This window comes from Ornithorhynchus anatinus, chromosome 2, assembly GCF_004115215.2.
Source record: "Ornithorhynchus anatinus isolate Pmale09 chromosome 2, mOrnAna1.pri.v4, whole genome shotgun sequence".
NCBI lineage: Eukaryota > Metazoa > Chordata > Mammalia > Monotremata > Ornithorhynchidae > Ornithorhynchus > Ornithorhynchus anatinus.
This window is the reverse complement of record NC_041729.1, coordinates 760,585-785,732: the sequence shown is the minus strand read 5'-3', so window position 1 is coordinate 785,732 and position 25,148 is coordinate 760,585. Positions and strand designations below refer to the sequence as shown.

General features: G+C 56.1%; 1 protein-coding gene across 1 annotated transcript; it reads left to right on the top strand.

Annotated features, from left to right (window-relative positions):
* Nucleotides 1-5,534: 5,534 nt before the first annotated feature.
* On the top strand, nt 5,535-6,433 carry LOC114806127 (noggin-2-like). Its single transcript, XM_029049370.1, has 2 exons — nt 5,535-5,902; nt 6,008-6,433. Exons 1-2 carry the CDS (start codon nt 5,613-5,615, stop codon nt 6,363-6,365), a joined length of 648 nt encoding a protein of 215 aa, XP_028905203.1. The 5' UTR covers nt 5,535-5,612; the 3' UTR covers nt 6,366-6,433.
* The last annotated feature ends 18,715 nt before the right edge of the window (nt 6,434-25,148 follow it).

Genomic DNA, 25,148 nt, shown 5'->3' with positions numbered 1-25,148 from the left:
ATAAACAGGCCAATTTCCCAGCTCACAAGGAGATTCTATCTTTTCAGGGTGCGAGGGAGGGGCCCGGACCCTGGGTGACAGCTCGGCGGCGGGGGGCGGGGGGGGGCGACTGGGAGTCCTGAGTGACAGCTGGAGGGTAGGAGCGGGGTCTGGGAGCCCCGAGTGACAGGCGGAGGCTCGCACAGGAGGGCTAGCGGCCGCAGGGGCTGGCAGAGAGGACGAAGCGGGCCGCCGTTGGGGGGGGGGGCGAGGGTTAGAAAATGACCGTTTCCCCTCCATCGGGATTAAAGAGGAAAGGTTGCACGGGGAGGGCCGGGGGAGGCCGGGTCCAAGGCCAGCGGGGAACCGGTGGGCCGGAGTGACGCCCAGGCCATGCCGGCTCCAGAAGATGCTGGAAAGGCCGGAGGGGACTCTGTCTTCCAGCGCCCCTCGACAGGCCCCGGGGGCGGTCAGGAAAGGGTTAAGCGTCCTCGGCTGGGGTTCCGCAGAGCTGTGATGTCATGGTCTCCGGCCGCCCCCACCCCTTCATTTCCCCTGCTCCCCTCCCCCGGTCGTGCCCCCTCCCCCTGGCTGAATGAAGCTCGGCCTCGCGGAGACCTCTTAATTAGCCATTCTTCTCGCCCAGCTGGGGAGGGGGCGGGGGCGGGGCGGGAGCCCCCCAGCTGGGCCCTGGCCCCTCTCCTGCCGCCGCAACAAAGGCGCCCAGCGGGCAGCGGGCGCGGAGGGCGCCGGCGACGCCGGGGCCGGTCACCAAGCGTTTCCCACCTTCTCGACCCTGCGGCCCCGGGCCCCGGCTCCGGCCCGACGAGGAGGCGTCTCAATCGGGTCGAAAAATCTCATCAGTCGGGACTCCGGGCCCGGCGGGGGGGCGGGGGGGACGGAAGCAAAGCGGGAGGCGAGGCCGCACGAAATGAGGGCGCGGGGCAGGGACGGAGACCGTGAGAGGCGGCGAGAGACAGAGCCCGGAAAGGAGAGGCAGAGACAGAACAAGTGTCCCGATACAGTCAGAGACAGAGACAGAGACAAAGATCGAAAAAGAGAGAATGTGAGGAAGAGAGAGGAGACAAGGATAGAAAAAGAGAGGATGAGAGAGAGAGGAGAGCAACGATAGAAAAAGAGAGAGGAGAGACAAGGATAGAAAAGGAGATGGAAAAGGAAAGTGTGTGAGAGAGATGAGAGCAAGGATAGAAAAAGAGAAAAGACAGACAAGGATAGGAAGAGAGAGGATAGAAAAGGTAAGAGTCTGAGAGAGATGACACGAGGATAGAAAAAGACAGAAGAGATACAAGAACAAAAAGAGAGAGAGAACCAGAGAGAGAACCAGAGAAAGACAGAGGAGACGGAACCCGAGAAGGAGAGACTGTAGAATCAGAGACAGAGAGTGATGAAAGAGCCAGACATTTGGTACCCATGCGCACGTGCCGACAATGAGATTCCTCGGGATCTGGCCCTAACTCAAGGGGGCTGGAAGGGAGTTAGGGAAGTGGGGGCATCAGAGGGGTCAGCTCACACGGTCCGGAGACCTGCCCCTTCCCCCCCGCGCGGGGCCTTCGCGCCCCGCTGCCCCCAACGTCCAGCCCTCCGGGGCCGCGTGTAGGGCTCTGGGTGCAGCAGCTTGGAGGGGCCGGGACCGTTTTTTCCCCGGACTGTTCGGTTTTCTCCTCCAACGTGGAAATCGCGCCAATCTGGTCCACCGGGCCTCTGGTCCCGATCCGGGCCCGGTCCGGCCCAGACCGTAACAGCAGCGGTTTCCCCCGTTCCCTCCCCCGACCCCCGCCACCAGGCGGCGCTGTTTGGGCCGTGAGCTCCGAGCCTGGATTGTCTGTTACTCCGCCAGAGCGCCCCCCAGCGGTTATCTGCTTCCGCCGGCGTCCGGTGGTCCAAGGATTGGGTCCACTGCGCTCCGGGTCATCTTGATCATTCAATCGTATTTATCGAGCGCTTACTGTGTGCAGAGCACCTTGGAATGTACAATTCGGCAACAGATAGAGACAATCCCCACCCAACAACAGGATCACAGTCTAGAAGGGGGAGACAGAAAACAAAACAAAACAAGTAGACAGGTATCTTGTTGGGAGGGCAGTGGCAGAGTTAGCTCCCCCACCCCGACATTCATTCATTCATTCTTTCAATCGTTTTTATTGAGCACTTACTGCGTGCAGGGCACTGTACTAAGCCCTTGGAAAGTACAATTAAGCAATAAAGAGAAACAATCCCTGCCCACAACGGATTTACAGTCTAGACATTCCCGTCTTCTCCGAGGAACCGGGCTCAGGAGTTCGGGCCTCCTCAATGTCTGTGCCACTCCCTTCTCTGGCCCAACCCGGAGCCGACTGAATCTCAGGGTCAGGGCGAGACCCCGATGCGACGCCCAGATCGGTCTTTGTTCGGATGCGCGAGTTTCTGTGGGGGAAGGATGTCACTCAAACTCCCTCCCCTTCGTCCTTCCCCGTCGTCTCACACTGCAGCAGAGGGGGAAAAGGTTCGGGCAGCCGCCTACGGGACCTCTCCAGACCCTGTCCCTGCCCTCTAGACTGTAAGCTCGTTGTGGGCAAGGAATGCGTCTGTCCACTGTTCTACTGTACTCTCCCAAGCGCGGGTATGGTGCTCTGCACACAGTAGGCGCTCAATAAATACGATCGATTGAATGAATGAATGTATGCCAGGCCGCCGACCTTGGGCCTCTGTCGGGTGTGTCCGTGGAAGCTGAGGAGAAAGGCTCCGTGAAGGGCTGGGGTTGGCTGGGATCAGGTAACGGAGTCTACGGTAGCCTGGGATAGCAGAGGGGTGGCAGAAAGCACCCCTGGAGGGCTCCACGTTGATGCCTGGACTCCGGATTGGGTCTGGAGGCAGACCCGGGGGGCGGGAGGCAGGCCCCGGGGTAGGGGGCCGAAGGAGACCCAGGTGGTCAGGGGGAGGGGACAGCTCGTACTATCCTCAGCCGGGAGTTAGCCGTGTGTCCAATCGCTGGAACCCATTCAAGGCTGATGTCAACGGGGAGGGATGCCCGGAGGTGGCGAGGGTGAGGGTGACGGTGACGGTGAGGGGGCGATGGCCGACTGAGGGACGGAGCCCAGCCCGGAGAACTGGAGTCCGGAGGGAGTGGGGGACGGGTTATGCCTGACCCCAGCGGACCTCCGGCCGGCCAGGGTCCGCGGAGAGCTGGAGAGGGCCCTGGGGCTTCTGAGGACCCCCACCCCCACTGGGGGTGGGGTCGCGGGCTGAGGGGGCTCCTTCTCCCACATCGTCCCCGCCCCTCCGGGTGGGGTGGGGGTGGGGGCCGGAGACCGACAGGTCCTGGGAACTGGGGGAAGGGGGCGGGGGGCAGAGGAAGGCGGGGGGGGGGGGGGGGAGGAGACCTTTAAAAACTTCTGGTAAAAAGCCAGATCCGCTGCGCTTCTTCCCCTTTGATGTTTGATCTGTCCTGCCGGCGGCTCAGGCTCCTCAGCGGAAGGATCCGCCCGGGCTCTCTTCCCTTTCGCCTGGGGTCGGGTCTCACTTTTCCTTCCGTCCTCCCCTCCCCGCTCGCCCCCCTCCCCCCGGCCCCGGACCCAGCTGTCCGGGCCCCCCAACCCTCCTCCCAGAGGGGGGTCGTGGGGGGCGGGGCGCCTCCCGTTGGGCTTCCCGGCCCGCCGCGGGCCGTCGGACGGTAGGGCGATGCGGGGCTCCGGGGCGGGGCTGGGGCGGGGCGGGGGCGGGCTGTCAGTCAGGGGGACCCCCCCCGCCCCCCCGCCCCGCCCGCGGACACGGCGCCGCCACCACCGCCGCCGGCTGCCGAGATATTTAACTTGTGCGGCGCGGGCGGAGCGGCAGAGCGGCCGGCGGCAGCCAGAGCGCCGGGGCGGAGGCAGGGAGGTTGGCACCGGACAGGACCCACCGACCCTGCCCTCTGCCCCCGGCCCCGGGGCCAATCCACCGGGGGTCCCCGCCCCCGCGCCGGGCCGCCGCTGCGGGAGCCGAGTCCGGCCTGCCCCGAAGGGCCCCGCCGGGGGTGCGGGGTCCGGTCCTGGGCCCGCAGGACCCGCAGGACCCGCAGACCGCCGCGCCCGCCGGCCGGGTCACCCGCTGCTTCTCTCCTGGGGCCGCTCAACCCCGCCGCCCTCGGGCCCGCTCTGACTGCGGACTGCGCCCCAGCTCGCGCCCCGCACCTTCGGACCTCTGGCCCTTCGGACCCTCGGACTCCGGGACCCTCGAACCCCAGGACCCCGGGACCCCCGGGCTCGACGCCCCAGGACCCTCGGACCCCAGGACGCCCGGGCCCCCGGACCCCCGGGCTCGACGCCCCAGGACCCCCGGACCCCAGGACCCCGGGACCCTCGGACCCCACGCTCCAGGATCCTCGGACCCCAGGACGCCCGGGCTCGACACCCCAGGATCCTCGGACCCCAGGACCCCCGGGCTCGACACCCCAGGATCCTCGGACCCCAGGACCCCCGGGCTCGACACCCCAGGCCCCTCGGACCCCAGGACCCCCGGGCTCGACACCCCAGGCCCCTCGGACCCCAGGACCCCCGGGCTCGACGCCCCAGGCCCGTCGGACCCCCCAGCCTCGGCCTCCGCACCCTGGATCTCCGCATTCTCGGACACCCGGCTCCCTCAGGCCGCGCACCGACGGATTCCGCAGGGCGGCGCCATCCTCTCCCGTTCCCGCGTGGTCCCGCGTGGTCCCGCGTGCTCCCCGGCCGGCCCGGCCCGGACCCCCGCCCCGGCCCCGACCCCCGGCCCCGGCCCCTTCCCCGGCCCCCTCCCCGCCCCGCCGCCGCCGCCGCCGCCGCCGCCGCCGCCGCCGCCCGCGCTCCCCCTCTCTTCGGCGCGTCCATAAAAGAGGTTTTATTCCCGGGCTCCGGTCTCACGCCAAACCCTGTCAGAGTCTAGACAACTTGTCGTGGGTCTGAGCGCAGCTGTCACCATGGGGATGGAGCCGAGGCCGCGCTGAATTTTTTTGGAGAGAGAGGAGAGAGAGAGAGAGAGAGAGAGAGAGAGAGAGAGAGAAGGGGCGGGGGCGGCGCGGGAAGGGGTGAGGGGTCGGGGGCTTCTCCGCCTTTCGGAGCGGTCAGCCCTCCCGCCCCCGCCCGTCCGCCCGGGATTCCCGCCCGGGGGGTGGAGAGGCGGACGCCGGACCCCACCCCACCCGACCCGCCGGGGCCCGACAGAGGAGGAGGAGGAGGAGGAGGAGGAGGAGGAGGAGGGGGCCGGTCGACTCCCGTCCCGTCCTCCCGCCCCGGGGGCAGCTATTTAAAGCCCCGGTTCCCCCGGCTTTCCCTCCCGCCCCCCGGCTGCCCCCTTCCCCACCCCCCACCTCGGCCCGCCGCGGCGTCGCCGCCTATTTATGCCCCTCGGGGCCGGGCCAGGGGCGGCCGGGAGGTTTGGCCGGGAGGCTTGGCCGGGGAGCGGGCCGGGCCGGGCGGGGCGGGGCGGGGCGAGCGGGATGCGGGAGCGGCGCCTGGGGACCGCCGGATGCGCCTGAGCCCCGGCCGCCGCCTCCGGGCCGCCCCCCGCGCCTGAATCCCCGGTCGGTCCTTCCCCCCGTCCGTCCATCCGTCCGTCCGTCCGTCCGTCCTTCCGTCCGTCCGTCCGTCCGTCCTTCCGTCCGTGCCCCCGGGCGCTGGAGCATGGCCCTGGCCGGGGCGCTGCTGCTCTGCTCCTACATGGCGCTGGCCCCGGCCGGGTCCGGCCAGCCCTACCTCCGCCTGCGGCCGTCCCCCAGCGACAGCCTTCCGGTCAAGGACATCATCGAGCACCCGGACCCCGACTACGACCCCAAGGAGCAGGACCTGGACGAGCGCGCCCTGCGCAAGCGGCTGGGCAGCCACCTGGACCCCGGCTTCATGTCGGTGGCGGCGCCGCCGTCGCAGGGCAACGCGTCCGGCCCGGAGCCGCTGCCCAGGCCGGGGGGACCCGGAGGCGGCGGCGGCGGCGGCGGCGGCGGAGGAGGAGGAGGAGGAGGAGGAGGAGGAGGAGGAGGAGGAGGCGGTGAAGACGGAGGCGGGGGGGCGGCTTCGGCGGCGGCCGTGCCCGGGGAGCTGCGGAGGCTCGACTGGGGCGAGGGCCCGGCCGGAGCGCGCGTCAAGCTGGGCCGCAAGGCGCGGCGCCGGCTGGCGCAGTGGCTGTGGGCGTACACCTCGTGTCCCGTCGTGTACACCTGGAAGGACCTGGGGCTGCGCTTTTGGCCGCGCTACCTGCGAGAGGGCAGCTGCCCGCCCGAGCGCTCCTGCTCGCTGCCCCAGGGCATGTTCTGCCGGCCGGCGCGCTCCGTCCCCAAGACCCTCCTGCGCTGGCACTGCCAGGGCTGGGCGCGCCACAAGTACTGCACCTGGATCCCCGTCCAGTACCCGGTCATCTCCGAGTGCAAGTGCTCCTGCTGACGGCACCGCCCCCCACACGCCCTCCCCGGGACCCCCTCCGGCCCGCCGACACACCCCCCTCCCCTCCCGGGACCCCCCCTCGGCCTCGGCCTGGGGTGGGAGGAGAAGAGAGGAGGGGAGGGGCGCCTCATCCTCATCAGAGGCGGAAAGACAAGACACAGCGGGACCCTTCGAGCCGCTCCGAATGTGTTCAGTGTTTCCCCGCCCGCGTCCTGTTTGACTATTTTATTATTTTATTCGAAACGAGAGGAAAATATGAGAAATTAAAGGGACCGCAGCGCGCCCGCCCGCGCCGCCCAGATGTTTATTTTTATACCGAGAGAGGGAGGGAGCCCCCCCCCCCACAACACCAACCCCCTCCACCGAGCCCAGCCGCCCGCTGCGCAATAGAGAGATTTTAAATGGAAATAAGGTGCAGATTTATCTTTTCCGGGCGTCCCGACCCCAAGGGGGTGGGGGGACGAGGCGGAGAGATTGAGCGCGGGGAAAGGGAAGGGGGTCCCTTTGAAAAGGGGCACCCGGCCAGACCCGGGAGCGGAGGACCATGCCCCCCTCCCCCTGGAAAGGCCTTGGAGACGGGACGGGGGGACGAGGGAGGGGACCCTCCAGGTTGAAAAGGGCAAGGGCATCGTTCGCGGAGAGCCCCGGGAGGGCGGGATTGACCGCTGCCCGGGGAGGGCGCGGGTAGGCCTCGCTCCTGGTCCCAGGTCCGGACACCCCCTCGCCTGGCCTGGCCTCCCCCGCTCTTTCCCTGGAGAGAGGCGGAGTATGGGGGAGGGGGCGGAAACCCTGCAGACCCCGCCCCCCGTTCCGCCCCCTCCCCCAGCCCCTTCCCCTCCCCCACGGCTTGGGACCCGAAAACCGCGGACGACGGGGCTCGACCCAAAGCCCGAATCTGACGCCCGGGAAGGTTGGCCCCGGCTGGGGTGGGAGGGCCCGGGACCCTCACCGGCTCGTGTTGCCCCTCTCCCACCCCCGGTTCATCCCCGGGCGCCCCCTCTCCCGCCCTCCGCGACCCCCTGGAGAGCCGGGAGTCCCGCCTTGGCCCGAAGAGGCAGCCTCCCGGAGCCGGTCCCCCGGCCCGGCCGCCTTCAGGCCGCAGCCCACGCCAACGCGGTCTCGGCCCACGCAGGCTGCGGCGCGGCCCCCGCCCGCAGCCCGCCGCAGCCCGGCACTGTCGCAGTCACACACTCCCAGACGGTGACACCGCCTAGCCACCCACGACGCCCCTCGGTTTACACCATCGCCCTCGGACACAGTCACCACCGCCGCCGTCACCGGCAGCACAGAGCCAGGGGCTGGGAGAAGCCCGGGACCCTCACCTAATAATGTTGGTATTTGTTAAGCGCTTACTATGTGCCGCGCACTGGGGTAGACATAGGGGAATCAGGTTGTCCCACGTGGGGCTCACGGTCTTAATCCCCATTTTACAGAGGAGGGAACTGAGGCACAGAGAAGTGAAGTGACTTGCCCACAGTCACACAGCCGACAAGTGGCAGAGCTGGGATTCGAACTCATGAGCCCTGACTCCAAAGCCCGTGCTCTTTCCACTGAGCCACGCTGCTTCTCACCTCCCACCTCTGTCCCAGGTTTTCCGGCTGTCGGCCCCGGACCCGCTCTCTTACCGACGCCCAGCCCGTCGCAGCCGGGAGGAGCGAGGGCAGACAGGGCCCGTGGGCATCTTTGTCCGTTTGCCTTGGCCTTTTAATAATAATAACGTTGGTATTTGTTAAGCGCTTACTATGTGCAGAGCACTGTTCTAAGCGCTGGGGTAATAATAATAATAACGTTGGTATTTGTTAAGCGCTTACTATGTGCAGAGCACTGTTCTAAACGCTGGGGTAGATACAGGGTCATCGGATTGTCCCACGTGAGGCTCACAGTCTTCATCCCCATTTAACAGATGAGGTCACTGAGGCCCAGAGAAGTGAAGTGACTTGCCCACAGTCACATAGTTGACAAGTGGCAGAGCCGGGATTTCAACCCATGATCTCTGACTCCCAAGCCCGGGCTCTTTCCACTGAGCCACGCATTTATATCCGGGTCTCTGCGTGCTTGCCCTCACAACACCTAAAAACCCCAGGCTCGCTCTCTCTCTTTCTCACACTCACACACACACACATACATTTTCTCTTGTCCACCCTCTTGTCCACCCCCCACCCCCACCCCGCGTCTACACTGCCCCAGAGTATCAGCCCCGAACACCCTCACACTACCGGTCCGCCGGCTCCCGCCGGTGTTGTTGAGTCCAGCTCAGGCCAACGATAAGGAAATGTATGTGTGTGTGTGTAAGTCGGGGGGATGGCGGGGGGATGGGGGGGCTCTCCCGCTCCCATTCACAAATCCCCCTGCCCTTTCCCCACTGTGGCACCGTCCCCCCGGAGTGACACTGCCCCTTCCCACTTGCCCCCTAGTGGGGCCAGGGTCGGTTGAGGGAGGAGGCATGGAGGGAAACAGTCCCGTTGGGCGCCCTAACGGGCCACCACCCCGGACCCATCGCCGGTCCTTCAATCGCACGCACGCACACACACACACACACACACACACACACGTTTCCCCCACCCCTTGCCCCCGTCCCTGTATTCAGGACGAACACACACTTTCAAACTGACACTCTCATCCCTCACTCCACCAGAAAAGGCTGGAACCAATCAACTAATCAACAGTATTTAATAATAATGGTAATGGTGGTATGTATTAAGCGCTTACTATGTGCAAAGCACTGTTCTAAGCGCTGGGGGGATACAAGGTGATCAGGTTGTCCCACATGGGGCTCACGGTTTTAATCCCCATTTGACAGATGAGGTAACTGAGGCACAGAGAAGTGAAGTGACTTGCCCAAAGTCACACAGCCGACAAGCGGGGGAGCTGGGATTCGAACCCATAACGTCTGACTCCCAAGCCGGGGCTCTTTCCACTGGGGGCTAACTACGTGCAGAGCACTGTACTAAGCGCTTGGGAGAGTACAAAATAAGAGTTGGTAGACCCGTTCCCTGCCCAGAGCGTGTTTACAGTGTAGAGGGGGAGGCAGACCTTAATATAAATATTCGAGAAGCAGGGTGGCTTAGTGCAAAGAGCCCGGGCTTGGGAATCAGAGGTCGTGAGTTCTAATCCCGGCTCTGCCACTTATCAGCTGTGTGGCTTTGGGCAAGTCACTTCACTTCCATTCATTCAGTAGTATTTATTGAGCGCTTACTATGTGCAGAGCACTGTGCTAAGCGCTTGGAATGTACAATTCGGCAACAGATAGAGACAATCCCTGCCCAATGATGGGCTCACAGTCTAAAGGGGGAGACAGATAGCAAAGCAAAACGAAACAAAACAAAAACAAGACAACATCATCAAGATAAATAGAATCAAGGAGATGTACACTTCATTTACAAAATAAATAGGTAATAAATAATATATACAAATGAACACAGTGCTGAGGGGAAGGGGGAGGAGCAGAGGGTGGGGTGGGGGAGAGGAGGGAAGGGGAAGCAGAGAGAAAGGGGGGCTCAGTCTGGGAAGGCCTCCTGGAGGAGGTGAGCTCTCAGTAGGACTTTGAAAAGGGGAAGAGAGTTACTTTGGCGGATGTGAGGAGGGAGGGCATTCCAGGACAGCGGTAGGACGTGAGGCACACTTCTCTGTGCCTCAGTTACCTCATCTGTAAAATGGGGATTATGATTGTGAGCCCCACTTGGGACACCCTGATTACCTTGTATCTACCCCAGCGCTTAAAACAGTGCTTGGCACATAGTAAGCGCTTATTATTATAAATAACTAAATGATATTAGTGCTGCGGGGCCGAGGAAATGGTGAATAAAGGGTGCAAGAGCGACGCAGTCGGGAGTGGCAGAAGAGGAAATGAGGGTCTAGTTGGGGTCGGCCTCGGTAGGGAACTACCCCCCTCTCCTCGTCACAGGCCCCCACCCTGGATTAGAGCCCACCCGGAAGCTGGGGCTACTCGGGGCGACTGTGAGGGGTGGAGGGGAGGTCGGGAAGGGAGGGAGGACCGAGGAGAGGATGGAAGGACGGACGAAGTGGGAAGGGAAAGAATAAACTTGACTTCAGCCTGTGATCCGGGGCTCAACTCCGGTGTGAAGCCAAACTCCCACAGTTTCACCAGGTTTACTCCCCCTATCCCTCCAGGGGACTGTGCTGCCCGGGACGCACCGAACCCAGGTGACCGAGTCTATGGAGAGAGGTATGGGGAGGCGGTGTCAGGCTCTTCGCCCTCCCCAGGGAGGTCAATGGGCAACATCATCATCATCTAGGGTCTAATAGCGCGATTGCAGCCTCCGTGGGGCCAGGGGCCTTCTAGGCCTGGGGATTGGCGGGGGGAGGAGGACGGGAATAACGAGGTGGGTAGCCATGCTCGGAAGGGGTCTCCAGGCTGAGAGAAAGGATAATTTGCCAGACTGAGCAGCTGCGGCAAGAAATTAGAGAAAGTTGGTGGGGTTTGGGGGAGGAAGGGGGCCAATTCTGGGGACCGGGGGGACGGAGGAGGGTCACACCAAGGCGGGGCTTGGGCGAGCAGGATTGCAGGTCCAGAACTGGAAGCTGAGGCTGCAGGGAGGGGTCCCTCTGGGGGCTCCCTCTATGATGTTCAACCTCCACAGCCCTGCGGTCAGGGGGATTGGTAAGTAGTCAATAAATCCATCGATAGAATTTATTGAGCCTTGCTGTGTGCAGAACACTGGACAAAGTGCTTGGGAAGATAACAGTAGAGTTGGTAGTGATGATTCCTGCCCTCAAGGAGCTTACCATCTAGCAAGGAAAACAGACACTACAATAAATTACAGGTAAGGGAAGCAGCAGAGACCTACCTAACTACTGTCGAGGGAATGGGTGGGGTGATTACCCAAGTGTTTGGGGGGTGAGGACTCAAGGTCAAAGGTGATGCAATCGGGGTGGGGGGAGATGGGGTGAGGAGATGAGAGACAATCAGGCAAGACCTCCTGAAGGAAATGTGATTTCAGAAGGGCCTTGAATCTGGGGAGAACGGTGATCTGTCAGAAGGGAAAGAGGACAGAACTTCAGGTTGGAGGAAGGGATGAGCGGGGGATTGATGACGGTAGAGAGTACAGTAAGGCACAATGAGTGCCCCTCTAAACTGTAAGCTCAAAGTGGGCAGGAAATGTGTCTGTTGTAATATTGTATTCTCCCAAGTGTTTAGTACAGTGCTCTGCACCCAGTAGCGCTCAATAAATACGATTGGCTAGCTGACTGAGGGGGTTGGTATTAGAGGAGCAACGTGTGCTGGATTGTAGTAAGAGAGGAACAAGGATAAGTGAAGGGGAGAGAACTGATTGAATGCCTTAAAGACGAAGGGGAGGAGTATGGGTTTGGTTGCCCATTTCTCAGTGCATCACAGGAGGTGTTTGAGGAATGGGGAGATTTTTTTTTAATGGTATTTGTTTAGCATATTCATTCATTCATTCAATAGTATTTATTGAGTGCTTACTATGTGCAGAGCACTGTACTAAGCGCTTGGAATGTACAAATCGGCAACAGATACAGACAGTCCCTGCCCACTGAGGAGCTTACAGTCTAATCGGGGGAGACAGACAGACAAAAAAAATAGCAATAAATAGAATCAAGGGGATGTACATCTCATTAAAACAATAAATAGGGTAATAAAAATATATACAATTGAGCGGATGAGCACAGTGCTGAGAGGAGGGGAAGGGAGAGGGGGAAGAGCAGAGGGAAAGGGGGAAAAGAGGGCTTAGCTGAGGGGAGGTGAAGAAGGGGTAGAGGGGCAGCAGAGGGAGCAGAGGGAAAAGGGGAAGCTCCGTCTGGGAAGGCCTCTTGGAGGAGGTGACCTCTAAGTAGGGCTTTGAAGAGGGGAAGAGAATTAGTTTGGCAGAGGTGAGGAGGGAGGGCATTCCAGGACCGTGGGAGGATGTGGCCCAGGGGTTGATGGTGGGATAGGCGAGAACGGGGAACGGTGAGGAGGTGGGCGGCAGAGGAGTGGAGCCTACGGGGTGGGCAGTGGAAAGAGAGAAGGGAGGAGAGGTAGGAAGGGGCAAGGTGATGGAGAGCCTTGAAGTTTAGAGTGAGAAGGTTTTGTTTCGTGCGGAGGGTAATAGGCAACCCCTGGAGGTTTTTAAGAAGGAGAGTGACAGGCCCAGAGCGTTTCTGCAGGAAGATGAGCTGGGCAATGGAATGAAGAATAGACTGGAGTGAGGAGAGACAGGAGGAAGGGAGATCAGAGAGAAGGCTGACACAATAATCCAGCCGGGGTATCATGAGAGCCTGTACTGGTAAGATAGCCGTTTGGGTGGAGAGGAAAGGGTGGATCTTGACGATATTATAAAGGTGAGACCGGCAGGTCTTGGTGACGGATCGGATGTGTGGGATGAACGAGAGAGCAGAGTCAAAGATGACACCGAGGTAGCGGGCCTGAGAGACGGGAAGGATGGTCCACAGTGATAGGGAAGTCAGGAAGAGGACAGGACTTGGGAGGGAAGATGAGGAGCTCAGTCTTGGATATGTTGAGTTTTAGGTGGCGGGCAGACATCCAGGTAGAGACGTCTTGGAGGCAGGAGGAGATACGAGCCTGAAGGGAGCGAGAGAGGACTGGGGCAGTGATGTAGATCTGTGTGTCATCTGCATAGACATGATAGTTGAAGCCATGAGAGCGAATGAGTTCACCGAGGGAGTGAGTGTAGATGGAGAACAGAAGAGGGTCAAGAACTGACCCTTGAGGAACACCAACAATTAGAGGATGGGAGGGGGAGGAGGAGCCTGCGAAGGAGACCGACAATGAACGGCCAGAGAGATAAGAGGAGAACCGGAAAGGATGGAGTCCGTGAAACCAAGGTGAGATAAGGTGTGGAGGAGAAGGGGATGGTCAGCAGTGTCAAAGGCAATACTATATGTCAGGCACTGTTCTAAAACTGGAATAGATACAAGCTAATCAGGTTGAACATATCCATGTGTCACACGGGGTTTACCATCTTAATCCCCATTTTAGAGATGAGGTTACCAAAGGACAGAGAAGTTAAGTTACTTGGCCAAAGTCACACAGTAGACAAGTGATGGAGCCAGGAGAGAAGTAGCATGGCTCAGTGGAAAGAGCACGGACTGGGAAGTCAGAGATCATGGGTTCAAATCCCAGCTCCACCACTTGTGAGCTGTGTGGCTTTGGGCAAGTCACTTAACTTCTCTGTGCCTCAGTTACCTCATCTGTAAAATGGGCATTAAGACTGTGAGCCACATGTGGGGCAACCTATTACTTTGTATCCTCCCCAGTGCTTAGAACAGATCTTTGAACATAGTAAGCGCTTAACAAATGCCATTATTATTGTCATTATTAGAACCCAGGTCTTTCTGACCCCCAGAACACATATATATATTAGACACATTCCTAATGTATACATATTTTAGACACATTCCCTGCTCACAATGGGCTTACAGTCTTGAGTGGGGGAGACAGACATCAGTACAAATAAATACAATTACAGATATGTACGTAAGTGCTGCGGGACTGGGGGAGGGGAAGAGCAAAAGGAGCAAGTCAGGGTGATGCAGAAGGGAGTGTGTGGTAACGAAAAGTGAGGCTGAGTCTGGGAAAGCCTCATGGAAGAGATGTGCCTTTAATAAAGCTTTGAAGAGAGTAGACTAATCATCTATCAGATTTGAGGAGGGATGGCAGTCTAGGCCAGAGCCAGGACATTTGTGTATATATGTACATATTTATAATTCTATTTTGATTAATGATATGTATCTAAAATTCTATTTACTTATACTGATGCTATTAATGCTTGTTTACTTGTTTTGATGCCTGTCTCCCCCCTTCTAGACTGAGAGCCTGTTGTGAGAAGGGATTGTTTCTATTTGTTGCTGAATTGTACTTTTCAAGCACTTAGTACAGTGCTCTGCACACAGTAAGCGCTCAATAAATACTAATGAATGACATGGACTAAGGGTCGGTGGTGAGACAGGCAAGATTGAGGCACAGTGAGAAGGTTAGCACTAGCAGAGTGAGCACTAGAGCACTAATGTGGGCTGGCTTGTAGAAGGAGAGAAGTAAGGTGAGGTAAGAAGAAGCAAGGTGGTTGAGTGCTTTGAAGCCAATGGTGAGGAGTTTTAGTTTGATGAGGAGATGGATGGGCAACCATTGCAGTTTTATGAGGAGTGGGGTGGCATGTTCTGAAGATTTTTGTAGAAAAACGATTCAGGCAGCAGAGTGAAGTATGGACTGAAGCGGGAAGAGGCAGGAAACTGGGGCATCAGCAAGGAGGCTGATGCAGTCCTCCAGGCAGCAGAGGATCAGTGATTGTCTTAACGTGGTAGGAGTTTGGATGGAGAAGCTCATTGCACAGATGTGCATAGAACAGTGTGATCTTGGGCAAGTCACTTAACTTCCCTATGCCTCAGATGTCTCAATTGTAAAATGGGGATTTGGACTGTGAGCCCTATGTAAGACATAGACTATATCCAAACTGATTAATTTGTACCTTCCCCAGCATGTAGTGCAAACTTAAGTGCTTAACAAATACTGTAAAGAGTGTTTTAAAAAATGATATGGGCAGCAGAGGGGAGAGGCTCAAGGCTGGGCTGTCAGTAAGGAGGCTAATGAAGTAGTTAAAATGGGTTATGACAAGTGCTTGGAGCAGCATGGGAGTAATTTGGATAGAGAGGAAAGGACGGATTCTAAAGAAATTGGTAAGATAGAATCGACTGGATTTGACGATGCTGGTTGAAGAAAAGATAAGAGTCCAGGTTAATGACAAGATTGCAGGCTTGTGAAATGAGGAGAATGGGGGTGTTGCCTACAGTGATGGGAAAACTCCCAGGAGGAGAGAGTTTGGGAAGAAAGATGAGATCAGTTTTGGACATGTTAAGTTTGAGATGGTGATAGGACAACCTTGTAGAGATGTCTTGAAGGCAGAAGGAAATGTGCAATTGTAGAGAAAGAGAGAGGTAGGGGCTGGAGGGGTAGATTTGGGAATCATCTGGATAGAGGTGGTAACTAAAGCCAAGGAAGTGAATGAGCTCCCCAAGAGAGTGGGTGAAAATAAAGACTACAGGACAACTCAGAACCGTGCTCTGAGAGGCACCCAGAGTTAGGGGTTGGGAGGCAGAAGAAGAGCCAGCGGTGGAGACCAAAGAGAAGCCAAGGTAGAAGGAGAACCAGAAGAGGACAGTATCAGAGAAATCAAGGCTTTGTGGGGTTCCTAGGAAAAGGAGGTGGTTCAAAGGTTCAGAGGCTGCTGAGAGGATTAGGATGGAGTAGAGCCTGTTAGATTTGGTGAGGAGGACAAGGTCATTGGTGACCTTGGAAAGGGCAGTTTCAGGGGAGTGGAAGGGCAGGAAGCCCCAACCATGGGGCTGAGAAAGGGATTGGAAATGGAAGCAGCAGGTGGAGACAACTCACTCGAAGTGTTTGTGTTGGTACAGTAGGGGGAAGATGGGGCATTGGCTGGGTGGTGCAGTGGGGTGGAGAGGATATTTTCAGGATTGGGGATATGTGAGCTTGTTTGAAAGTAGGGGAGAAGAAGCCCTTGGAGAGTGAGTGGTGGAAGATGGTGGTCGGGGAGGGAAGAAAAGAGGGGGCAGGGATTTAAATTTGATGCAGAGGGATGGGGTTGGAGGTGTGTGGGGATGAGTACATTTCAAATGAAGGTGGGAGTTCTCCTCTTGGGGGATATTTCTAAAGGATGAGAGAGTGGATGGGGGATTTGGAGAGAGCTGGGCAAGTGAGGGGGTGATTTGGGAAGTTCATGCCTGGCTGCTTTCAATTTTGTCAATGAAGTAAATGGCCAGGTCATCAGGGGCAAGAGATGGGGGAATTGGGATAGCTGGAGGCTTGAAAAGAAGTTAAAAGTCAGGAATGGGCATTGCAAATAAGAGTTTGTTAGAGAGGAGTGTTGCTTGGCAGAGTTATAGCATTCATTCATTCATTCATTCAATAGTATTTATTGAGCGCTTACTATGTGCAGAGCACTGTACTAAGCGCTTGGAATGTTCAAGTCAGTAACAGAGACAGTCCCTGCCCTTTGACGGGGTTACAGTCTAATAGGAGGAGACGGACAGACAAAAACAATAGCAGGTGAGGATGAGTTAGAGAGAGCCAGCCTGTTGTCCGTTTTTCCACCAGCCACGGTGGCCCACAGCAGGGCAATGGGAAGAAACATGGCCTAGTGAAAAAAGCACGGCGCTGGGAATCAGGAGACCTGGGTTCTAATTCTGGCTCTGCCTGTTGTGTGATCCTAGACAAATCATTTAACTTGTCTGTGCCTCAGTTTCATCAGCTGTAAAATGGGGGTTCAATACCTGTTCTTCCTCCCTCTTAGACTATGAGCCCCATGTTCATTCATCTATTCATTCAATTGTATCTATTGAGCACTTACTATGTGCAGAACACTGTATTGAGTTTGTGTGCCAGGGACTGAATCTCACTTGATTATCCTGTATTTAAATACAGTCCTTGGCACATAATAAGCAGTGAACATATACCACTATTATTATTATTATCATTATCATTATCAAAGCACACAGAGGAAGGGACACAGATATGGGGGTTGGTGGTGCAAGATGAATGGGGGAGCAAGGGTAAAGAGGAGTTGAGTTCTACAGAGAGGGAGAAGTTTAGGATGTGGATTTGGGCAGAAAACGAAATGGGGCAAGCCCCGAATAGGTGGAGGGGGTTGAGAGCTAGAAGAATACTATGGGGGAGTGGGGGAAGGGGGAGGATAGTTTGGTGGGGAGGGGAAAGAAGGCAGATGAGGAAGTTGTGGTTGAAGAGTGAAACTTCAGAGTTGGTCAGGTTTAAGATCGTACAGTGATTAGAAATGAAGAGATCCAGCATGTGTCCAAGTTGGTGAGGTGAAGCAGGAGGTCCCTGGAATAAAATGATCAGGAAAGTAAAATGATCAGGCCAGCCCAGGCTGCCTGAATGACCCCTGGGGATATAATGAAAATTTTAATAATAACTGTGGTAATTGTTAAGCACTTACTATGTGCCAGTCACTGTTCTAAGCTGGGGGGGGGGGGTACAAACAAGTCGTGTTGAACATGGTCCCAGTCCCCACATGGGGCTCACAGTCTTAACCCCATTTTACAAATGAGGGAACTCAACAGAACCCCCTTCCAGCCAGGGCCTGGAGCGTTGGTGGATGGAGAGTGGCGGTGGAGACACTGCCAAGACCCCCCGGGGTGGGGTGGGGGGCGCCCAGGGAGATAGGACACCATGGGACCATAGGCTGGACCCCCTGAAGCTCAGAACCTCCATCTCTGTCCCCCCCCTTTACCCCACTTCCGCTGTATATGCGGAGGGAGATTCTGGGGTTTCAGCAGCATGTATTGAGAAGCAGCGTGGCTCAGGGGAAAGAGCCCGGGCTTGGGAGTCAGAGGTCATGGGTTCTAATCACGTTCTGCCACTTGTCAGCTGTGTGACTTTGGGCAAGTCACTTCACTTCTCTGTGCCTCAGTTCCCTCATCTGTAAAATGGGGATGAAGACTGTGAGCCCCACGTGGGACAACCTGATCATCTTGTATCCCCCCAGTGCTTAGAACAGTGCTTGGAATAAAGTAAGCACTCAATAAATACCATTATTATTATTATTATGAGGTGCATGGGACGGGCACTATGTTGTCATTCTGTGCTGTTCTCCCATTCATGAGAAGCAGCATGTTGTAGTGGATAGAGCAGGGGCCTGTGAGTCAGAACGTCATGGGTTCTAGTCCCGGCTCCGCCACTTGTCTGCTGTATCACCTTGGACGAGTCACTTCACTTCTCTGTGCCTCAGTTATGTCATCTGTAAAATGGGGATTGAGACTGTGAGCCCCATGTGGGACAGGGATTGTGTCCAACCTGATTTCCTTATATCTACCCCAGAGCTTAGGTCAGTGCCTGGCACACAGTAAGCGCTTAACAAATACCATAATAATTGTTATTCTTATTCTAGTGTCTTTATTCTGTCATCCAGTCAATCAATCGATCAGTGGCAATTAACAACGTGGAGCGATGCCGCCACCTAGTGGTGGCCTGGCGTTAGACCCGCGCCAACCCAGGTTCGGCCAGATGTCTCGGGTGAAGACCCCGCTGCCCCGCCTTGGGTCCCAGCGCCCCCAGACTCCCCCCTCCTCGGAACACCCACTTCCAACATTTCCAGCCCAGTTTTCCTGCCCTCAGGAGCTTACACTCTAATGAGAAAGGCATCCTGATACCTTTATTCGTCCCCCGTCCCAGCCCCAAGGCACTTAGGTCCAGATTTGTAATTTATTTATTTATATTAATAATAACGTTGGTATTTGTGAAGCGTTTACTTTGTGCAGAGCACTGTTCTAAGTGCTGAGGTAGATACAGGGTCATCAGGTTGTCCCACGTGAGGCTCACAGTTAATTCCCATTTTACAGATGAGGTAACTGAGGCACAGAGAAGTTAAGTGACTTGCCCACAGTCACACAGCTGACAAGTGGCAGAGCCTGGAGTCGAACCCATGACTTTTGACTCCGAAGCCCAGGCTCTTTCCCCCGAGCCATGATGTCCGTCTCCCCCTCTGGACTGTAAACTCGTTGTGGTCAGGGAGTATGTCTGTTTATTGTTATATTTTACTCTCCGAAGCTCTTAGTACAGTGCTCTGTACACAGTAAGCACTCAATAAATATGATTGAATGAATGAATTAAAGATAAAGATCCATCCATACGGCAGCAGCACTAAGGGAGATTACTGATTGCCAGGCACTGCACTATATAATAGTAGTAATAATAATAATAGTAATAGTTTAACGCTTACTATGTGCCAAACCCTAAACTAAGTGCTAGAGTAGATGGGGGATGAGCAGATCAGACACAGTTCCCTGTCCCACTTCGGGCTCACAGTCTAAAGAGGAGGGAGAACAGGTATCTTATCTGCATCTTACAGATGAGGACACTGAGACTCAGAGAAGCTAAGTGACTTGCCCAAGGAAGTAGTAGAAAGTAGGAAGAAGTAGGAAAGTAGTAGAGCTAGGATTAGAACCCAGGTCTCCTGATGCCCAGCTCTAAGGCTTTTTTCCACTAGACCACACCACTTCTCTAGTATTGTAGAACTGGGAAGATTACTGCAATATCCAGACTCATGTTCCCTGCCCTTGGAACTTCCACTCTAGTGGGGTAGGCAGTCAGACACAAATTATTTACACACAGTGAAAGCATCAGGAAGGGCAAGGTCAGAACAATGTGGTCCAATGTGGAAAGAGCACAGGACTGGAAGGCTGGAGACCTGGGTTCTCATCTCAGCTCTACCACTTGCCTGCTGTGAGACCTCAGGCAAGTCATTTGACTGCTGTGTTTTCTCACCTGATCTCTCTCCCCCTTAGATTGTAAAGCCCCGATGAGGCAGAGAGGTCTGACCTAATTGTCTCCTATCTATCCTAGCACTTAGCCTGGCACGTAGTAAGTGCTTAATAATTACTGCAATTATCAGAACAGGTCCACAGGACATGGTAAAATGTTCGCAACTGTAGGGCTGCCAGCAAGCATCCTTACAGCTTGGATTGGGTAGCCACTGATGGTCGTTTCTGGACCAACGGGAAGATTTGACCTACAAGCTGATCTGACCCTCCTCTGACCTTTCTGCCTTTCCACCATGCTAGCCACAGGTGTGGCTGTGGCTCCTTCCACCACTGCAAAAAGGGAGGGAGAGAAGCCCTGCTGCCCTAAAAGCCTGAGTGTCTGGTCCATTTTAGCCGCCGGGTTCCAGTCCCCGCCAGATCATTCGTTGTCCAAGGATCAGCATTTGTGGATGTCTGAGCATTTAATATTTTTATGTCTGACTTCCGTGTTGGAGTGGAAGCTTCTTTTGGTTAAGGAGATGGATTTTGTGCTGCTGTACTCTCATGAGTACATCTTAGAGAAGCAGCGTGGCTCAGTGGAAAGAGCAGGGGTTTGGGAGTCAGAGGTCATGGGTTCGAATCCCGGCTCCGCCGCTTGTCAGCTGACAGTGGGCAAGTCACGTAACTTCTCTGTGCCTCAGTTACCTCATCTGTAAAATGGGGGTTAGGACTGTGAGCCTCATGTGGGACAGCCAACATCATCATCATGAGCTCAGAACGGTGAATTGCTGTCAGTGGGTGTTCATGACAGTCCACTAGACCCACTGGGCAGTCAGTACAGTGGACCCCACCCAGTGGACACTCAATACTGAGTAACAAATTAGAACCATAGAGAAGGCACTCCCATTTTAGTGCCAAGGCTTGGGTGGGGGTAAGTGTGGCGCACATCTTTCAGTGGAGGGCCCGAAACTGGGGCAGCCACGTGGCCACAGCTTGCCTAGTGGACACCGGCACCAAGATCTCACAAGAGCGGTCGATAGATACTTTCTCGCTTTTTGACGGGGCGGGGGCGACGCACACGTTCGAGGTTAAAGTGGCTCCTCGGGCTCTGCCCGCGGGATCCAGGAGCTCTCAGCCGCCCCACCCTTGCCCGTTCGGTCTTGGTTCCCGCCCCGCTTCATAATAATAATAATGTTGGTATTCGTTAAGCGCTTACTAGGCGCCAGGCACTGTTCTAAGCTCTGGGGGAGATACAAGGTCATCAGGATGTCCCACGTGGGGCTCACAGTCTTCATCCCCATTTTACAGATGAGAGAACCGAGGCACAGAGAAGTTAAGTGACTTGCCCAAAGTCACACAGCAGACAAGTGGCCGAGTCGGGATTAGAACCCACGACCTCTGACTCTCCATCCCGGGCTTTTTCCACTAAGCCATGCTGCTTCATCCTCGTTCCCCACATGGGGCTGGGGTGGAGGTCGGCTCTCGGGGAGGGATCCCCGGCCGCGTCCCCCTTGCTCGGCGTCCGGCTGCGGGTGGGCAGGGCCGGGTGCTGCTTCGGCCTCCAGCTATTCTGCCTTCGGAGAACCCGTTCCCCTCCCGGCGCTGCCCATCTTGCTTCCCTCCCTGCCCCGGACGGACTCGAGCCGCGCTCAGTCTGCCCTCACTCCTGCTTGCTTTTCCGCTCGTCGCAGGGACGGAGGTCCTGCGTGGGTGAAGACAAAGTCACTCGAGCCCCCGAATGTGAGCGGCTCCGTCTGCTGCCCTTCCCCCGTTCTGACCTTCGGTCTCCCCGAGGACCTGAGAGACACTGTTTTCCCCCGTTTCTTTCCCTCCTTCTCCCCTCTCTTCTCCCAAGGCCGCGTTTAACTGACTGAGCCCAGATTGAGTTCTCCCTTTCCCTCTGCTCCTCCTCCCCTCCCCATTCCCCCTTCTCCCGCCCTCTGCTCTTCCCCCTTCCCCTCCTCACAGGAATGTGCATAGAGAGAAGCAGCGTGGCTCAGTGGAAAGAACACGGGCTTGGCAGTCAGAGGTCAGCAGTCAGAGGTCATGGTTTCGAATCCCGGCTCCGCCACTTGTCAGCTATGTGAGTCACTTAACTTCTCTGGGCCTCAGTTACCTCATCTGTAAAATGGGGATTAATAATGTTGGTATTTGTTAAGCGCCTACTACGTGCCGAGCACTGTTCTAAGCGCTGGGGTAGACACAGGGGAATCAGGTTGTCCCACGTGGGCTCACAGTCTTCATCCCCATTTTGGGACAGCCTGATCACTTTGTAGGCCCCCAGTGCCTAGAACAGTGCTTTGCACAGAGTAAGTGCTTAACGAATACCATCATTATTATTATTTGTGTATATTATTTATTACTCTATTTTGTTAATGGTGTCACTATATCTATGATTCTATTTATCTTGAGGATATTGACGCCAGACTACTTGTTTTGTTTTGTTCTGTTTTGTTGTCTGTCTCCCCGGTGTAGACTGTGAGCCCGTTGTTGGGCAGGGATTGTTTCTATCTGTTGCCGAATTGTCCATTCCAAGCGCTTAGTCCAGTCCTCTGCACATAGTAGGCACTCAATAAATAGAGAAGCAGCGTGGCTCAGTGGAAAGAGCACGGGCTTTGGAGTCAGAGGTCATGAGTTCGAATCCCAGCTCTGCCACTTGTCAGCTGTGTGACTGTGGGCAGGTCACTTCACGTCTCGGTGCCTCAATGACCTCATCTGTAAAATGGGGATTAAGACTGGGAGCCCCACGTGGGACATCCTGATTCCCCTGTGTCTACCCCAGCGCTTAGAACAGTGCTTGGCACATAGTAAGCGCTAACAAATACCAACATTATTATTAATAAATACGATTGAATGAATGAATGTACGGGGGGAGTTTTTCCGCTGACGGAGGGTCCCTGCAGTACCGCTGGTGGCCACCGGAGGGGGCGCGGAGTCCGTGTACCATGATCACGGCCGGGGTGAGGCGGGAGGGAAAGGGCTGGGCGGAGCGGAGGGCACAGCAGAGGGTCCCGAGTGGCACCTCGGGGGGCTGTCCTGGGCTGCCCAGTCCTGGAAGGGGAAGGGGGCAAGGCAGGGGAACAGGCAACGTCTTTGGGAGAAGCAGCGTGACTCAGTGGAAAGAGCCTGGGCTTTGGAATCAGAGGTCATGGGTTCGAATTCCGACTCTGCCACTTGTCAGCTGTGTGACTGTGGGCTAGTCACTTCACTTCTCTGGGCCTCAGTTACTTCATCTGTAAAATGAGGATTAACTGTGAGCCTCACGTGGGGCAACCTGATGACCCTGGATCTCCCCCAGCGCTTAGAACAGTGCTCTGCACATAGTAAGTGCTTAACAAATATCGACAATATTTTCAAAGGCTTCCAGACATCATCAGCGAACAGACCGAGACCCTGACGCAGTGGAAAGTGCACAGGCTTGGGAGTCAAGACGTGAGTTCTAATCCCGACTCCATCACTTGTCTGCGCTGTGACCTTGGGCAAGCCATTTTATTCATTCAATAGTATTTATTGAGCGTTTAGTTTGTGCAGAGTACTGGACTAAACGCTTGGAATGGACAATTCGGCAAAAGAGAGAGAAAATCCCTGACCAATGACGGGCTCACAGGCTATTCGGGGGAGACAGATGGACAAAAACAAGACAACATAATCATGATAAATAGAATCAAGGGGAGGGACACCTCATTAACAAAATAAATAGGGTAGTAAAAATATATATACAAATGAGCACAGTGCTGAGGGGAGGGGAAGGGAGAGGGGGAGGAGCAGAGGGAAAGGGGACTTAGCTGGGGGGGGGGTGAACGGGGGAAATTCTCTGTGCCTCAGTTGGCTCATCTGTAAAATGGGGGTGAAGACTGTGAGCCCACGTGGGACAACCTGATTATCTTGTATCTACCCCAGCGCTTAGCACAGTGCTTGGCACATAGTAAGCACATAACAAAATACCATAATTATTATTATTACTAAGAGAATGCAGAGACCCGCAGTGAAAAAGACATAGACTAATGGAAGTGGACAGGTGAGCTGGGCGGGGGCGGGGTGGATGCAGGGCTGACCTCTGACCTGCCGCACGCGTCAGTAATGGGGCAAGCCTCTCCCCACTCCCCCTCATGGTCCCCTGCTCTTACTTTGAGCCTGTGACAGGCCTCCTCCCCTCTCTTTAACCCCTCACCCAGACTCTCCCTCTTAATAATTATAGTATTTGTTAAGCGCTTACTATGTGCCAAGCACCGTTCTAAGCCCTGGGGTAGATAATCAAATTGTCCCAAGTAGGGCTCACAGTCTTAATCCCCATTTTACAGATGAGGTAATTGAGGCACAGAGAAGTTAAGTGGCTTGCATAACATCACACAGCAGACATGTGGCAGAGGGGGAAATTAGAATCCACGTCCTCTGATTCCCAACCCCGTGGTCTTTCCACTAAGCCACGTTCCAGTCCCATCTCTGTGCACCCTACACCCTCTGCCCTGGCCTCACTCCCAGTTGAGGGGCTGAGGAGGTAATGGCCAGATGCACCTGTGTCCCCACTTCCTGACTCCTTTCACCCCTGTCTCCTCAAACTCATTGTGAGAGGGGAACTTTTCAACTAACTCTTATATTGTACACTCCAAGTGCTTAGTACGCTGCCTTGCACACAGTAAACGCTCAGTAAATGCGATTGATTGATTAAGGATGTGAGGGTGGCGGCGTTGGGATCAACCCTGGGGAGGGCAAGGAATCCCCAGAGCTCAGCTCCCTGATTCTGACCTGACAGGAACCTCCCACGCACAGTTCCCAGACCAGAGGAGAGGAGAGCCACCCAGCGAGCTCGGGGGAAGTGAGAGGAGCCCGGGCTTGGGAGTTAGAGGTCGTGGGTTCTAATCCCGCTCTGCCACTGATCAGCTGAGTGACTTTGGGTAAGTCACTTGACTTTTCTCTGTGCCTCAGTTACCACATCTGTAAAATGGGGGTTAATAGTAATAATAATAATAATTGTGGTATTAAGACTGTGAGCCACCCGTGGGACAACCTGATTACCTTGTATCAACCCCAGCTCTTAGAACAGTGCTCGGCACATAGTAAACGCTTAACAAATGCCATTATTATTTTTTATAAAAAAAAATGTTGGTATTTGTTAAGCGCTTACTATGTGCAGAGCACTGTTCTAAGCGCTGGGGTAGACACAGGGGAATCAGGTTGTCCCACATGGGGCTCACAATCTTAATCCCCATTTTACAGATGAGGGAACTGAGGCACAGAGAAGTTAAGTGACTTGCCCAGTCACACAGGTTTTTATTGTTACCCGAGTCCCCTAGCCTGGCCTACTCTCCCTCCAGTTCGCTCCCAGACACGGTGCCAGACCCAGCACACCTAGTCTGCCCCTATTCCTGTCGCCCCACCCCCCACCCTCACTCCCCCTGATCCAGTCTCATTGCTTTCCAGACTGGCCCAGGCCCATCTGCCCATCTGACAGTTGTGCCCCCGCCCATTTCCCCGCCCACCGACTGTCATAAATTGAACCCGGGACCCGATCTCTGTAGGTCCCCTCCCGCC

Excerpts from the sequence above, each read along its gene's own strand:
- LOC114806127 (XM_029049370.1), top strand. The coding sequence starts at position 5,613 with ATGGCCCTGGCCGGGGCGCTGCTGCTCTGCTCCTACATGGCGCTGGCC. Across the intron at positions 5,903-6,007 it reads CCCAGGCCGGGGGGACCCGG|GGCCGTGCCCGGGGAGCTGC; the intron begins AGGCGGCGGCGG and ends GGCTTCGGCGGC.